This window comes from Chiloscyllium plagiosum, unplaced genomic scaffold, assembly GCF_037043375.1.
Source record: "Chiloscyllium plagiosum isolate Xiang-an unplaced genomic scaffold, Cpla_swu_hap1 HiC_scaffold_17, whole genome shotgun sequence".
Lineage (NCBI taxonomy): Eukaryota > Metazoa > Chordata > Chondrichthyes > Orectolobiformes > Hemiscylliidae > Chiloscyllium > Chiloscyllium plagiosum.
Genome location: NW_028270155.1, coordinates 76,331,647 through 76,348,675, shown reverse-complemented (window position 1 = coordinate 76,348,675; position 17,029 = coordinate 76,331,647). Strand labels below are relative to the sequence as shown.

The 17,029-nt window shown below is 43.7% G+C and overlaps 1 protein-coding gene across 2 annotated transcripts in view; it reads right to left on the bottom strand.

Annotated features, from left to right (window-relative positions):
- LOC122558604 (transmembrane protein 64-like) overlaps window positions 1–17,029 on the bottom strand; it is a 38,821-nt gene that overhangs the window by 5,262 nt on the left and 16,530 nt on the right. The window contains exons 2-3 of one of the 2 annotated variants that reach the window (XR_015760004.1): window positions 3,418–3,573; window positions 1,118–1,220 (exon numbers count right to left, since the gene is read on the bottom strand). Coding sequence is in view for 1 of the 2 variants with exons in the window: in XM_087996103.1 (XP_087852229.1) it covers window positions 3,418–3,573 (156 nt within the window). In the remaining variant the exon portion in view is untranslated. The remainder of the gene's footprint in view (window positions 1–1,117; window positions 1,221–3,417; window positions 3,574–17,029) is intronic. The other variant, XM_087996103.1, reaches the window with a different exon arrangement.

Here is a 17,029-nt window from a genome sequence, read left to right as displayed (position 1 = left end):
CAAGAATATGTCCTGAGGAAGTTCTATCTGGCATGTAATATCACTCAAACAGGTTTACTACTTAACCTTATATTCACATACAACCTTTCTGCATACCAGTCAGCCAAGCTACAAACTACAATGAATGGCCATGTTCCAAGAAAACTGCAGGATTTCACTTTTCTGTGAGTCTAAACTTGCTTATTAATCATAGAATTATTACAATGCAGAAGGAGGCCATTAGGCCTGCACCGGTTCTATCACCTAGGACCATTCTCCTGCCTTTTCCCCTATTCCTGTGCACCATTTCTACCCAAATAACCATCCAACACCCCTCTTCAATGTCTCAATTGATCATTTCTCCGCCACATTTCCTGGCAGTGCTTCCCCCACCTAATTACTTGCTGTGTGAGGAAGCGTTTGCTCACGTCACATATGCTTCAGTTACATATCACTTTAAAAATATGTCATCTCATTCTTGTTTCTTTTACAAGGAGAAATAGTTTATTTCTATCTACTTGATCCAGCCCACTCACGATTTTGAAAACCTCCATTAGATCTTCTTCTGTCCAAGGAGAACAGCCCCATAACCATCTTGTTATGGTTCCAGGTATGATTATGCATTTCATTTTAAATTTTAGTATATTTATTTATTCTTGGGATGTGGCCAATGGGAGCAAATCTAGCATTTACTAACATTCCCCGATTACGCAAGCGAAGGTGGTGGTACTCCTATAGCATTAAAGAGTGAGTCCCAGGGTTTTGACTGAGATGATGATGAAGGATTCGGCACATTCCAAGTGATTTGATCCATCCACTTGACAGCCAGCTTTCGAATTGCAATTGCAGTTTTCACATTAATTTTAATGGGCATCAATTATTCTACGCACAAGTACATACAGCTATATTCTGGTTTGCTCCTGAGGGCTTCAGCAATAATGGATTTACTGCATAAAGCAGAAATTTTCAGGTTTAAAGAATGCAAGTAATTCAAACAGTACATCACGTACTGTTCACATTCTATCAATGCAACAGATAAGCTACTATAACCCCAAAATGGTCACTTAACCTATTTTTCAGTTTATCACACACTTCGAGTTGCAAACACAAAAACACAGCTGAGTAACCATTCACTCACCCACAAGCCAGCACTGTCGATAAAAGCGTGGACATGAAAAGAATTTTTAATGTCAAAGAGTCGAGTGTTTTACAAGGAGAAGAGCTGGACACAGGATGATGTGCTAGAAAGTGAAAGAAAGAGACTGATAACTTCACAACAGCAAGAGTGATTAGAGAGAAAGGTGGATTAAAGAGATAGTCAGGAAGAGTGGACGGAGAGAGTAAGGATAGCATAGAGAGAAGGGTGTAAGGGGGAAAATGAATGTAATGAGGGGCAATCAATGGAGAAGGTGAAACAGAATGCACAAACAGACCAAGGGAGTGTGGACAGAAGGACTGAGGGAAATTGGACAGAGAGAGTGAGGAAGAGGGATTGGACAGACGGATTGAGTGAGAGGGAGGGAGATTTTGCAGAGACAGTAAAGGGAAGTGGACATACGGAGGGATTGTGGTAATTGGGATTGTGGATGAGAGTGAGAGGACTAGTGGCCAGAGAGAGTGTGAAGGAGTGAGGGAGAGTGGACAGTGGATGTGTGAAGAATGAAAGAGACTACCTGCGTGAACGAGGAAGGGAGTGATGGACACAGGACATGAGGGAGAGCCGTTGGGAGGGAGGGTGAGAGAGTAGTCAGAGAGAGGGGGTGGCAGAGAGGACAGAGGAGGAGGGTGGCAGAGCAGAGAGAGAAGGTGGCAGAGCAGAGAGAGAGGGAATGGCAGAGCGGACAGAGAGAGAGGGTGGCAGAGCAGACAGAGAGAGGGGGTGGCAGAGCAGACAGAGAGAGGGGGTGGCAGAGCAGACAGAGAGAGGGGGTGGCAGAGCAGACAGAGAGAGGGGGTGGCAGAGCAGACAGAGAGAGGGGGTGGCAGAGCAGACAGAGAGAGGGGGTGGCAGAGCAGACAGAGAGAGGGGGTGGCAGAGCAGACAGAGAGAGGGGGTGGCAGAGCAGACAGAGAGAGGGGGTGGCAGAGCAGACAGAGAGAGGGGGTGGCAGAGCAGACAGAGAGAGGGGGTGGCAGAGCAGACAGAGAGAGGGGGTGGCAGAGCAGACAGAGAGAAGGGGTGGCAGAGCAGACAGAGAGAAGGGGTGGCAGAGCAGACAGAGAGAGGGTGGCAGAGCAGACAGAGAGAGGGTGGCAGAGCAGACAGAGAGAGAGTGGCAGAGTGGACAGAGAGAGGGAATGGCAGAGCGGACAGAGGAGGAGGGTGGCAGAGCAGAGAGAGAGGGAATGGCAGAGCGGACAGAGAGAGGGGGTGGCAGAGCAGAGAGAGAGAGAGGGTGGCAGAGCGGACAGAGGAGGAGGGTGGCAGAGCAGAGAGAGAGGGAATGGCAGAGCGGACAGAGAGAGGGGGTGGCAGAGCAGACAGAGAGGGAATGGCAGAGCGGACAGAGAGGGTGACAGAGCGGACAGAGAGGGTGGCAGAGCAGAGAGAGAGAGGGTGGCAGAGCAGAGAGAGAGAGGGTGGCAGAGCAGAGAGAGAGAGAGGGTGGCAGAGCAGAGAGAGAGAGAGGGTGGCAGAGCAGAGAGAGAGAGAGAGGGTGGCAGAGCAGAGAGAGAGAGAGAGGGTGGCAGAGCAGAGAGAGAGAGAGAGGGTGGCAGAGCAGAGAGAGAGAGAGGGTGGCAGAGCAGAGAGAGAGAGAGGGTGGCAGAGCAGAGAGAGAGAGAGGGTGGCAGAGCAGAGAGAGAGAGAGGGTGGCAGAGCAGAGAGAGAGAGAGAGGGTGGCAGAGCAGAGAGAGAGAGAGGGTGGCAGAGCAGAGAGAGAGAGAGAGGGTGGCAGAGCAGAGAGAGAGAGAGAGGGTGGCAGAGCAGAGAGAGAGAGAGGGTGGCAGAGCAGAGAGAGAGAGAGAGAGAGGGTGGCAGAGCAGAGAGAGGGGGAGTGGCAGAATAGACAGAGAGAAGGGAGAGAGCATGAACAGAGAGATGAAGGGAGAACAGGGAGAGGGAGGGAGGGAAAAAGAGTAGACAGAGAGAGTGAGGCAGAATAGACAGACAGCACGATGGAAGGGGTGAGGGAGAGTGGATAGAAATTGGATGGTGTGAGTGAGGTAGAGTGAATGGTGAGTATGAGGGGAAAGGGACAGAGGATGGACAAAGGGAGTCAAGAAGAGGTAGGAGTGAGGAGGAGGGTATGGAGAGAGAGAGGGTGTGTGAATGTATCGTGAAGAGGAGTGGCTTGGTAGCAACGTGAGGTGAACAACTAGTGAGCAAAGCAGAGGCCGAGAAATGGTAAACGCAGCAGCTGTTTTTTACTGCAATAAATCGGACTGTTTGTTTACCATTTTGTGAAAAATGTATTATTAGTTCTTGGAGATTGTTACCTGTAATACAAATGCTAAGTAGCCCTCTGGACTTTGATGATTTACCACATCTTCCAAGGTCCTGACAGTACTGCCCAGGTAAGAGTTGAGTATTTGGGAGGGTAACAGACCCACAGTGGAGGTGGCCAAATACTGCAGCGTTTCCAACTTGCTGATCTGAACAGAAAGCCCAAAGACACTAGTTATCACTTTCAAGGAAGACATTATATTTAACAAAGTATTATTAAACGCTGGCATTTCAAGTAATTCAATAACGTTTTTTTTTTAACAAAATTATAATTCTTGACTCTTCTTTCCCAGAATCATTTCTGTCTACTTGCCCGGGTATCATTCTCATTACCCCTTTGCCATCCAGTGAAACAAAGATTTTATCTTAAATAACTCAGCCAGTCTGGCATCCCGACCAGCAAACATTCCTCATACAGTTTTACATGGTAGTCTGCATGCACCTTCAGTGTTGCTGAATCAAGAAATAGCATTAAACATAGAACATAGAAGAATACAGCGCAGTACAGGCCCTTCGGCCCTCGATGTTGCGCCGATCCAAGCCCACCTAACCTACACTAGCCCACTATCCTCCATATGCCTATCCAATGCCCCCTTAAATGCCCATAATGAGGGAGAGTCCACCACTGCTACTGGCAGGGCATTCCATGAACTCACGACTCGCTGAGTGAAGAACCTACCCCTAACATCTGTCCTATACCTACCCCCCCTTAATTTAAAGCTATGCCCCCTTGTAATAGCTGACTCCATACGTGGAAAAAGATTCTCACTGTCGACCCTATCTAAACCCCTAATCATCTTGTACACCTCTATCAAGTCACCCCTAAACCTTCTTTTCTCCAATGAAAACAGCCCCAAGTGCCTCAGCCTTTCCTCATACGATCTTTCTACCATACCAGGCAACATCCTGGTAAACCGCCTCTGCACCCATTCCAGTGCCTCCACATCCTTCCTATAGTATGGCGACCAAAACTGCACACAATACTCCAGATGCGGCCGCACCAGAGTCTTATACAACTGCAACATGACCTCAGTACCCCGAAACTCAATTCCTCTACCAATAAAAGCCAGTACGCCATATCCTTCTTCACCGCACTATTTACCTGGGTGGCAACTTTCAAAGATCTGTGTACATGGACACCAAGATCCCTCTGCTCATCCACACTACCAAGTATCCGACCATTAGCCCAGTACCCCATCTTTTTATTACTCTTACCAAAGTGAATCACCTCACACTTAGCTACATTGAACTCCATTTGCCACCTTTATGCCCAGTTCTGCAGCTTATCTATATCCCACTGTAACCTGCCATATCCTTCCTCACTGTCTACAACTCCTCCGACTTTCGTATCATCCGCAAACTTGCTCACCCAACCTTCTAACCCCTCCTCCAGGTCATTTATAAAAATGACAAACAGCAATAGTCCCAAACAGATCCTTGCGGAACACCGCTAGTGACGGCACTCCAAGATGAACCTTTGCCATCAACTACTACCCTCTGTCTTCTTCCAGCCAGCCAACTCCTAATCCAAACCTCCAACTCACCCTCAATGCCATACCTCCGTATTTTTTGCAGTAGTCTACCATGGGGAACCTTATCAAACGCCTTACTAAAATCCATATACACCACATCTACAGCGTTCCCCTCATCCACCTCCTTAGTCACCTTCTCAAAGAATTCAATAAGGTTTGTGAGGCACGACCTGCCCTTCACAAAATTGGACCTCTGTCTGACTAAACCTCAAACATGTAATCAGGAATTTCAATGGTTCGCAAACCACAGAGAAGAAATTCTTCCTCATCTTCAGGTTAAATGGACAACAACTTTTTTTAATCAATGCCCCCCTAGTTCTAAGTCACCCCAAGAGCAGAAACATTCTTTCAACATTGTTTTATTCATTCATACAACACAGACATTGCTGGACAACCCCTCCCTAATTAGAGTCATTGGGTCACAGACATGTACAACAGGGAAACAGACCCTTCGGTCCAACTCATCCATGTCGACTAGATATCTGAAATTAATCTAGACCCATTTGCCAGCATTTGGCCCATACAATCCCTCCAACCTCTCCTATTCATGTATCTATCCAGATGTCTTTTAAACGTTGTCATTATGGTAGCCCCCACCACTTCCTCTGGCAGCTCATTCCATACATGCACCACTCTGAGGATGAAAAAGTCGCCTTTTAGATTCCTTTTCCACCTCCACCTCCACCTCCACCGCTCAGTGGTTGTGGTGAAACGGTTAAAAATTATGTCCCAATACATGTGTGAATCTAACCGGAATGGAGGTGTTGCTTAGTCCCGTGTGAATCTTATTACACACCTCCCCGTGTGAATCTTCTTATCTGTATGTAACCAGAATGGAATGTGTTTTTTAGCCTTGCTCTGCTGTTCACATGAATGTTTATATCTGGAAAAGAGTATATCAGCTGGAAAAGTCTCCAGTTCGGTGAGTCTGCTCCGGGGTTACGTTTAACCGCCGAGCGTGGGTTGTTGGCAACCGCTCTACGAGAACTGACGGCTCCCAGTTCCGGTAACATGTAGAGTGAGTATAAGCCAGACCCGGGAGTCTGCTCCGGGGTTACGTTTAACCGCCGAGCGTGGGTTGTTGGCAACCGCTCTACGAGAACTGACGGCTCCCAGTTCCGGTAACACGTAGAGTGAGTATAAACCAGACCCGTTGTAAGTACGAGACCTGGTTGTGGCGACGCTGCGGGGAATAAAACACTTATATTCTAGCAGACTCGCCTCTTGGCTGTTTGTTCTGTGTCAGACTACTTTCCTGCGAGCCTGGTCCTTGACCTTGAGAATTTTTTAAAACAGTGGTTAGCACTGCTACCTCACAACACCAAGGACCAAGGTTCGATTCCAGCCTTGGGCAACTATCCATGTAAAGTTGCTCTGTGTCTGCATGGGTTTCCTCTGGTTTCCTCCCACAGTCCAAAGACGTCCAGGTTAGGTGAAATGGCCATGCTAAATTGCCCATCGTCTTAGTCAGATGGAAATGGGTCTGGGTGGGTTATTCTTCAGAATGTCAGTGTGGAATTGTTAGGCCGAAGGACCTGTTTCCACACTATAGGGAGTCTAATATGCCATCTAGTTTTGAACTCTCCCATCCTGGGGGAAAGACCCTGACTATTCACCCTATTTATGCCCCTCATGATTTTATAAACCTCTATAAGATCACCCCTCAGCCTCCAACGCTCCAGGCAAAGTAGCCCCAGCCTATTCAGCAGCTCCCTACAGCTGAAACCCTCCAAACCTGACAACATCCTTGTAAATTTTTTCTGAACCCTTTCAAGATACACAACATCCTTCCTCCAGCAGGGAGACTAGAATCTTGATGTAGGTGATGGTGAGCTGCCTTATTGAACTGTCACATCTGTGGGGTGTCAACTCTTATGCACACAGAGAAGAATCTAATGGCCCTCCAGTGCTACCCTCTGGATTACCATACCTGCCCTAATAATCACAGTCATAGTCTCCTGCTTCTAACCACAAGTCACATCTGATGCACTTAAGGGATGTCACTACCTGTTGGAAGAAAGTGTTAAGGAAACTTTCTCTCTGTCTGATGCATCACAGGGTCTGAAGCTCAGACTCCAGTTCATCAACACTGTGCTAATTTTCTCAAGCAACAGATATTTATTGTTCTTGTTGTTGCTGTGGATCACAGCATGAGTGTTTCAGCTGTAGAACATCACCTGCTTTGTCATTTCTATTTTTTTTTAAACTAATTAGGTTTTCAAGTTTCACTCAATTGTCCATTTATGCTTTTTAACAGAGACAACAGCCTTGTTTAGTTTATAAAATATGTTTAAGTCTTTACTGTCACTCTGTGTATACCTAACCCACCTCGCAGTCAAAGTTTAATGAATTCATCAGAGGAACAGGAACACATAATCCAGGCCAACAACTCTAACAGAGTGCAGTGGGGAACTGCATCACAGGGAGTTTGTCTTTTGGATTAGATATTAACCGAACAGAACATCTCCCTTCTCAGTGAAAGATTGCATGGCACTGATTTGAAGAAGAGCAGGAGAGATCTCCCCGGTGTCCTGACAAATGTTTATCCCTCAACATCAATAAGAACAGCTTATCCAACCATCAGCTATTTGCAGGATTTTGTTGTGCAGAAATTGCTTGGCAGGTTTCCTACAATGCAACAGTTGACTATATATTCCAAAAGTATTTGGGTTGCTTTATAAGTATTATCTTTCTATTTGTCTTTATTCCTGCAGCCATGTGATTGATAAAGCCCTTCAGTCTTTGATTCTTAAAGTAATTTGTTACTTATGGCTTTTCTGGCAGCAATTCCCACCATTCAGAACGCACCAGTATGATGTGTGGGCTCAGTATGGAGACTCTGCACTGACAGAATCATAACATTGTATAACTTTCAAGATCAGGTCCTTTGGGAAGAACATTCAGCAGCTTTCCATGCAACTCTGCCAGAGTGTTTGCTTAGCTCAATTCACTAAGCTCTTTAAGGTCTAGACATTGTATGCTGCACATTATCTAACAGCTTTCAACTGTGGGACTTTCATTATCCGTACATTCAGAAACTCAAAGCAAATAACTCGTTTTTAAAAGGAGACATTTTTTCTTCACCGCCATATTTAACATCTCTTACTCCAGCTGTTTTCAGTGATGCTCATGAACCAAAGCCATTAAAGGAAAATGTCTATGATGCTCTCCAGCTGTTTGCACACTGCTATAAAAGACATTAGGGTCCCTACCCTCCCCTTCACTGTTTTGATCACACAGCACTGTCCTTTGATGTGAAGGGCAGTGTTTGTCACTGGCCACCCGGGTGTTTTCCTGTCTTCCTGGTGGTGGAAACTGAATAAAGATTCGTGCACTTTGTGTCTTTCACAGTGTCTTACACCTACACACACACACCATGGGTGCTGGGGATAAAATAAGCACTACCGCAGTTAGGTGGTAGTGTAGGAAAAAAAAAAAAAAAAGAAAAAAAAAAGAGAAAAAAAAAAGAAGAAAAAAAAAGAAAAAAAAAAAAAAAAAAAAAAAAAATAAAAGACATTAGGTTTTTGACCTTGGCTTTTAAACAGAAGTGCATTAGTAAATTTATACAACCTTGTTACATTACTGGAGAGGTTTTTTCCTCTACATTTGTCACCCATTTTTTTCACAGCTCAGTCCTAACGCCTTACTGAGTGGCCCAATTGAACATAACACCCACAGATTCCTCCCTTTCAGACAATAAGCCAAATCTCCTTGGAAAAGTAATGGCAAGTAACCAACACACATTGATATCTGTAAAGCAGACAGCAGGTTCAGGGGAAAACAGCAGATATCATGATTTGAAAATTGTCAGAACCTGTCAGCCAATTCTTGTCATCCCACCATTTGTTTTGCATAGGCAGCATTGTGCTCAGAGACCACTGTTAACTTTAAGTGCTTGCTGGGCTTGCACAATGCCCATCAAACTCACCACAGAAAACTAAGGTTCATAATTAACTGAGGAAGATAATATTTAAACAGTAGAATTTTTGCTCAAACAATGTCAACTTCTCTCATTTGGAAAGGGTACACTTTAGAGTACAATGTCTCACTTGGGAGTACATCTTCCTGGAGATTAAATTTTAAATGACTTGAACATTTTTAAATTTTGTTTTGGAAGATTCCTTTGAGTTTTCTTTCTCCTTTCTCGTTCTTAGTCCAATTTTTTTTAACTTCTCTATTTCTTCCTCCATCAAGCCTATGTTTATTTCCCAATACTTAAATCTCACTAGCTGAAGAAGCACATTTTTGATCTCATTGTTCCCAAAAGGTCCCAGATGCAGAGTTTTCTTCATCACACTATCTGCAGCTTACACTTCTTGCAAGGTGCATAACTAATTCCAGTCGTGCTGAACATTAACAGTAAGTCTAACAGTTCATGCTGTGAGATGACTCACTGCAATGAGATTCATGTTATGAACCTTATAGTTCAGTCTAAGTGATTCTGGCAAACAACTATGCTGGGACTGGGGAGCAAAACAGGCTTCCTAATTTTTCAACAAGCCTAAATTTAAACAGTATTATCTAGCATCACCATTTCATGCACAGAATAAGTGCAGACCATTCAGCCCAACTGGCTGAGGACAGTGTTTACACATCATGTTGTTTATGGGTCTGAAGGAGTTAACAGTTGATTGAGGACATTAAGTATCAGCCACTGTGATAATGGCACAGGAATCTGGTCACAGTAAAAGGAGGAGCTGTCGAAAGGTGTGTCAGGGCGGACCGAGAACTGGAAGGGGCATGGGGTGGACCGAGAACCGGAAGGTGGGTAGGGGCGGGCTGCCTTAGAGCGGTCGGAAGGTGGGAGGGGCGGGGGCTTGCTGGGTCTGTATTGTCTGCACTTTTGTATGTAACGGTATTGTCTAATGTATAAATGTCATTGTCACTGTCTTGTCACATGTGGAACTGGGATTTGAGGTTTGTCCTCCTCTCCCTGTAAAATGGTTGAACGGTAGGGTTCGGGGCCTAGCTTTGCTGCTCCTCTCCCTTGTAAAACTGCTGTCTTTTGTGTACAGCTGTCAATGTTTTTTGTAAACTGTTTTGTAATTTGTTTAATAAAATTAAAATAAAAGGAGGAGCTGGTTGGAGACAGACCGGAGGCACTGTGCTCCTAACTGTCTCTGCAATAATGTGGGCCATATTCCTGGAAGCTGTAAAAAGTGCAGCAATGCAATGAAATTTGTGCTGTTTACTCAAAAAGATTATTTTAGTTAGATCAGATAGGTGGTCATCCCCATTCACAACAGGTCACTTTGCGTTTGAAGGAATCCACAAGGACTCCATGATATTAATCTGGTGGCAGTGAGGAAGTGGCGATTGTAGATCAAACTTAGAGACTGTGGTGTTTCCTTGCATCTGCTGTTCTTGTTTCCATCTGGTAGAGGTCATCTATTTGTAAGGTGTTATTAAAAACTGTGTGGTAAATTGATTCAGAGTGAATGTGAATAATGAAGGCTTTGTCTGGAACCCTGTTGAGCTTCTGGAGGGTTGTAGGAGGTCACTCATGGAGAGTATTTTATCACATTCATGATAATGCAACTTGCAAATAGCCGACATACAATTGAGGGGGTTACTTGTCCCAGGACTCCCAGCCTCTGACTTGCTTTTGTAGTCACAGCATTTATATTGCTACTGCAGTTCAGTTTCCAGCCAACTATGAGCCCCAGAATGTTGGCAGCTCGAGAAAATTTAGCAATTTGATCCGAACGTTACTTTCTATTTATTACCCAAGCCTGAATGTTAAGCATGACACTTTACATATTGATCCTTGCAGCTTCAGTAGCCAAGGGGCTGCAAATGATACTGAACATTGCACAATCATCAGCGAACATCCCCTTCTGACCCTGTGATGGAGGGAAGGTCTTCGATGCAGTAGCTGAAGATGGTTGGGCCTAGGACACTCTCCTGAGTAAAATCCTGGAATTGAGATAATTGAACTCTTATTGTGACTCCACCAGGAGAGTTTCACTTGAAACTCCATATCGAAATCAATTTTATTTGGGGTCCTTGGTATAAATAATAACATTAGGAAATAAGAAATGGAAGCAGGACTAAGCTATTTTATGGTTCAGAGCTGAAAATGTGTTGCTGGAAAAGCGCAGCAGGTCAGGCAGCATCCAAGGAGCAGAAGAATCGACGTTTCGGGCATGAGCCCTTCTTCAGGATGCTCCTTAGATGCTGCCTGACCTGCTGCGCTTTTCCAGCAACACATTTTCAGCTCTGAACCAAAAAAATAGCTTAGTCCTGCTCTGATCTCCAGCATCTGTAGTCCTCACTTGCTCCTATTTTTTGGTTCAACCTGTTTATGGCCTTGGTGTCACTTTCCTATCTGTTTCCCCATGGCCTTTGAGACTCATGCCATTCAAACTCAGCATTGAAGATATTGAGAGACCTAGTGTCCACTGTACAAAAATGACCATTCGAGAGAAGGAATCATTCCTCAACTCAGTCTTATTTTTAAATTAATATTCTCTAGTTCTAGATTCACCCACCAGGAGAAATGCCCTCTCGACAAGTACCCTGTTAAGACCCCTCAAAATCGTGCATGTTTCAATAAGATCATTTCTCTTTCTTTTAAACTCCAGTGTACAGGCTCAATCCTTTCTCGTAAACCCAGCCCATCCTCCAAGGATCATTAATGATTATTTTTTTCTTAATCGTTCCCAGCATGTTTCCCCCTTAAGTAAGAAGATCAAAAAGTACAAGTAGTGCAGGCTTCGTCTAATCAATGCCTGTACATTGCAAGCAAGACTCCCTTTACTTTTCCAACTCATAAATAAAGGCCTATATTACATTTGCTTTCCTAATTATTTGCTGCGCCTGCAGGCTGATGGTTTATGATTCAAATTCTAGAATGCCAAGGTCTCTCTGATGTAGCATTCTGTAGTATCTCTATATTTAAACAATACTCGGATTTTCTATTCTTGCTGCCAAAGTGAACAACCACATATTTTTCCACATTGCACTCTATCTATAAACTTTTACCAACTTACCTACCAATCTTTATTTCAATGCAAAATCTAGTAGGAATGAATTTTACTGGAAACCAATTTGGACAAGTTTCATAGAGGGATTCATACAGGTTAATAAGTTTAGATCCAATGAGGTCCAGAGCGAGATAGCCAATTGTATATAAAATTGCATTGATGGTAGAAGACAGGATGTGATAGAGGGTTGTTACTTGGACTTGAGGCATGTGATCAGTGGTGTGCCATAAGGATTGGTTTGGGTCGGCTGTTGTTTGTCATTTACATTAAAAATTTGGATGTGAATAGAGGAGGTATGGTAGTAAGTTTGTGGATGACACCAAACATTGGGTGTACAGTGAAGAAAGTTATCTAAGAATACAGCGAGGTCATGATCAATAGGCCAATGGTCCAAGAAGTGGCAGATAGAGTTTAATTTAAATAAATATGAAGTGTTGATTTTGGTAAGGCAAACCAGGGCAAGACTTACATAGTTAATGATAGGGCCCTGGGGAATGCTGTTGAACATAGGGACATGAGGTTGCAGGTTCATAGTTCCTTGAAGGGAGATTGGGTAGTGAATGCAGTGTTTGGTACGCTTAATTTATTAATTATAGAATTAAGTATAGGAGTTGGGATGTCATGTTGCAGCTGCACAAGACATTGGTGAAGCCACTTTAGGAGTATTGTGTACAATTCTGATCACCCTGCTATAGGAAGGATGTTGTAAAACTAGAAAGGGTGCAGAAAATATTTACAAGCACGTTGCTGGTACTGGAGGGTTTGAGTTATGGGGCGAGTCTGGATTGGTTGGGACTTCTTTCCCTGGAGCATCAGAGGTTGTGGAGTGATGTTAGAGATTTATAAAATCATAAAGACATAAATAAGATGAATAGCCAAGGTCTTTTTCCAACGGAGGGAGAGTCCAAAACTCGAGGGCATAGGTTTAAGGTGAGAGGCAAAAGGTTTAAAAACAGCCCGAGAGGCAATTTATTCATACAGAATACATGTATGAAACGAGCTACAGTACAGGCAGATACAATTATAACATTTAAGAGAGATTTGGACAGGTACATGTATAGGAACTGTTTAGAGGGGTATGAGCCAAACAGAAAAATGGGACTAGTTTATTTTAGGATACCTGGTTGACATGGATGTGTTGGACAGAAGGGTTTGTTTCTGTGCTATTTGACTCAAATCCTATCTAGATCTGTAATGCTATCTTTCCAAACTTGCCTCATTACCTATGCACCATATCCATCATACTTTCCCTCTTTGCACAGGCAGAGGTACTTGCCAGAGCTTGGATCTCCCAGGATTCCAGGTGTCTGTGCCATCTTTAAAGGCCAACTGTGAAACCAGTCAAGCAGTGGACATCTAGAGTTGCACTTCACCGTTCATGAAAATTGTTCCTGACGGGTGGGAATGAGGGAAATTGGCAATCTGCTTTCCTGACCGGGATCTAGAGGTAAAAACAATGACTGCAGATGCTGGAAACCAGATATCTGGATTAGTGGTGCTGGAAGAGCACAGCAGTTCAGGCAGCATTTGAGGAGCAGTAAAATCGATGTTTCGGGAAAAAGCCCTTCAGGAGGAATCTAGAGGTGCTGGTGAATGGATGGGCTGCATGTGGTTGCTGCCCATTAAATGTATCCAAAGATGGCATGGTGGCTCAGTGGTTAGCACTGCTGCCTCATTGAACCTGGGTTCAATTCCATCTTCAGGAGACTGTGTGTGGAGTTTGCACATTCTCCCAGTGTCTGCGTGGGTTTCCTCTGCATGCTCCGGTTTCCTCCCACAGTCCAAAGATGTACAGGCTAGGTGAATTGGTCATGCTAAATTGTCCATAGTGTTCAGGGGTGTGTAGGTTAGTTGCATTAGTCATGGGAAATGTAGAGTTATAGGGTAGGGGAATGGATCTGGGGGGTCAGTGTGGACTTGTTGGGTTGAATGGCATGTTTCTACACTGTAGGGATTCTACGATACTTTGGAAGGCCAAAGGGGCAAGTGGTGAGCTGCAGCCTCCAGCTTTCAGCTCTGACTTACATGTCGGGAATAGTTGCTATCTCGTTTCTATCCACTGAGACGGAGAATGGGAAACTATAGAAATAAGGATGCACGAAACAAAAAAAAAAGGAAATAAAGATTGATGGATGCTGAAAATCATAAACAAAAACAGAAATTGTTGAAAAAACTCAGCAGGTATGGTAGCATCTGTGAAGAGAATACAGAGTAACATTGCTGAAACTATTTCTGGCTCACGGATGCTTCAACCCAAGTACATCCAAGAGAGGGAGTTGAGGGGGAGGGTGGTTTGAGAGTTTGGTATTCACTTGGAGCCAAGCTATCCCAGATCTGATGTACATGAGATAATAGTCAGAATTTGCTCTCATCCTAAACATCGATAAAGTGTCCTACAAAATCAGCATTCTAACAGCATTTTTCTCAAAGAAAATTTATTTCTCTCCATCTCACGTTGCTATGCTCCTCCTTTGTTGGCAACTTTCATGTGTGGTATTATTCTCCATCTGTAAAGCTAGCCATTGAGGATTGAGGAGGTATCCCTCTACGATGGCATCACTTGTATGCCAGATATTTCAACACAAGCAATTTCAGGCTGGGAACACAAAAATGAGCAAGCTTTTTTTTTAACAAAGCTCACCCTCAGGCGAGGCACAGGCCAATTGGAATGCCTTTATCTAGACCAACCTGATCGCTAAACTTGGCAAGGACAGGCAGATTCAGCTGTGTGATGTGGTGCATAGGCTCAACATTTTTAATCCATTGCATGTGGCATCCAGACCCATTCCCAATAAATGAAAGAGTTAGATTCCACCTTTCCCTATATTAAACTGAACATTGCAAAAGAGGTACTGCACCTGATTGTGGAAAGATATGAGAAGGAAATGTTCACTTGTGGGAATATCGCCAGATAGATTCAGTGTCAGCTAACTGCTTACTCATGTCAAAAGAAAATGAGCAAAGTAGTGACAGGAATACATAGCTGTAGGGAAGAGAGCAACAATAGCTATTTGACGTAATGATTCATGAAACAAATGTACTCTCATTAACTGCTTATAAATGGGAGTAAGTTTACTAAGTAACAGCACTTTAGAGAATTGTTATTAATTCTATAAAGATACAAAGTACCTCAGCTCCTCAGAGACTTTTACCTAACCTTGAGTCGGTTAGCAGGAATAAGCTTATCATAGTGAGTTTTGCTGTACATAAACTTTCTACATGGTATTGCACATAATAGATTGATTAGTAAAGAGTATTAATGAATCATAGAACATAGAAGAATACAGCGCAGTACAGGCCCTTTGGCTCTCGATGTTGTGCCGATCCAAGCCCACCTAACCTACACTAGCCCACTATCCTCCATATGCCTATCCAATGCCCGCTTAAATGCCCATAAAGAGGGAGAGTCCACCACTGCTACTGGCAGGACATTCCATGAACTCATGACTCGCTGAATAAAGAACCTACCCCTAACATGTGTCCTATACCTACCACCCCTTAATTTAAAGCTATGCCCCCTCGTAATCATGTCAATGTTTCCTGTTCCTCAAATTTCTAACACAAGGATATCGTTATGTCTAATACAGTAACAAAGATGTCACAAAATGGTAATTTTAGCTGACAATGCAACCAATATTACACTCCTTTTGTTTCTTGCTGTGTGACATACACCAGCACACTGAGGATATGCAAACCTAGACCAGAAAAATACAGGGCAAAGCATTAATTGATTCAAAAGGAGGAATCCTTACAAGGGTGCTGGTAACTTGATGTCTTTGCAAATATCATGGCATGAGGAGAAATTGAAAACTTTCAGATCTCAGAGAAAAACTTTTTCTAATTCTGTATGCAGAGGATGTAAAGGGACCATTATCCAAGTGATAACAAGCTGATACATCATTGTTTTTGCAGGATTCTGCCCTTGTTTTCATCTTCCTCTACTCAAACCCCTTTTGATTTACAACACCATCTAGATCGGTAATGAAGACAGGACAAAAAAAACTAGCCAGGAGTCCCAAGTAAATCACATAATGCGATTTTGAGACATTCTATCCATAGGTTGATGGAAGAAGTAAGGAAATTGATAAAATACTCATGTATTACATGTGGCAGTATAGTATAATATGTGGCTAGAAGTGAACGGTTCTTTTTGTGTAAAGAAATCACGAGTAAAATGTAAAGGGATGTTTCTGACTGCCTTGATGAAGAGTATAACTGCTTACGGTGGAACAATAGACTAATGAAGGCTGATTTACAGTCACTACAAACTGCTAACGTATGCCTCTTCATACCAGCTTCTGCCAAGCCAAATTCAGACAGGGAACAATGATATTTTTCAATTCAGAACAAAGTACCAAGGCCTGATTTTAAACACTTCACCCAGCCGTGTGGAACAGTGTGGGTGGGAGGGTTTCTAATGCGCTCCAAGTTAATATGTATCCCCGCTCACTAAAATTCTCGCACCCTCCATTTCCTCAATTGATTTGTGCCTGAATTTATATGTAGGTCAGACACACTCCCTAGAGCAGCTGAGGCTGAACTTAAAAGGTGAACTGGTGCCCAGATAATGACAAGTGCACCACCTCAGGTGGTCTATAAAGATCAGTAAAATCTCTAGGCTGGTAGGTTAAATATGGTTGGCAGATACTTCCCACATGCACTCCCAGTTTAAGTGGAAATTATACAAGTTTCTTACAGAGCAGCAGGAGCAAGTGGCCTGACTTCTCCACCAACTGATCACAAACTGTCCTGCTTGCTTGCTCCCAATTTTAATGTGCCTTGTGGAGGGGAACTGTACGTGTGGCTCTCTGACCCCTGCACCACTTACAACACATGGTTAAACTCACTGAGGTGGCAACCAACCCCATCACTTCACCCACAGTCTCCAAGTGAAAAACTGTATTAGAGAAAGGCCCATCTCTAATTCAGTGACTCCATTAAAGCCGAGGTTCCTGCATGAGTAACAAACAATATGGGATTAAAACTCCCTCACTGTCCCCAATAAACATTCCTGGGACAGAAGACAGCAGAGTAAAGCTTCCTCCACACTTTTAAACTGAAAGTAAAGTCTACTCTACTCTTTAAAA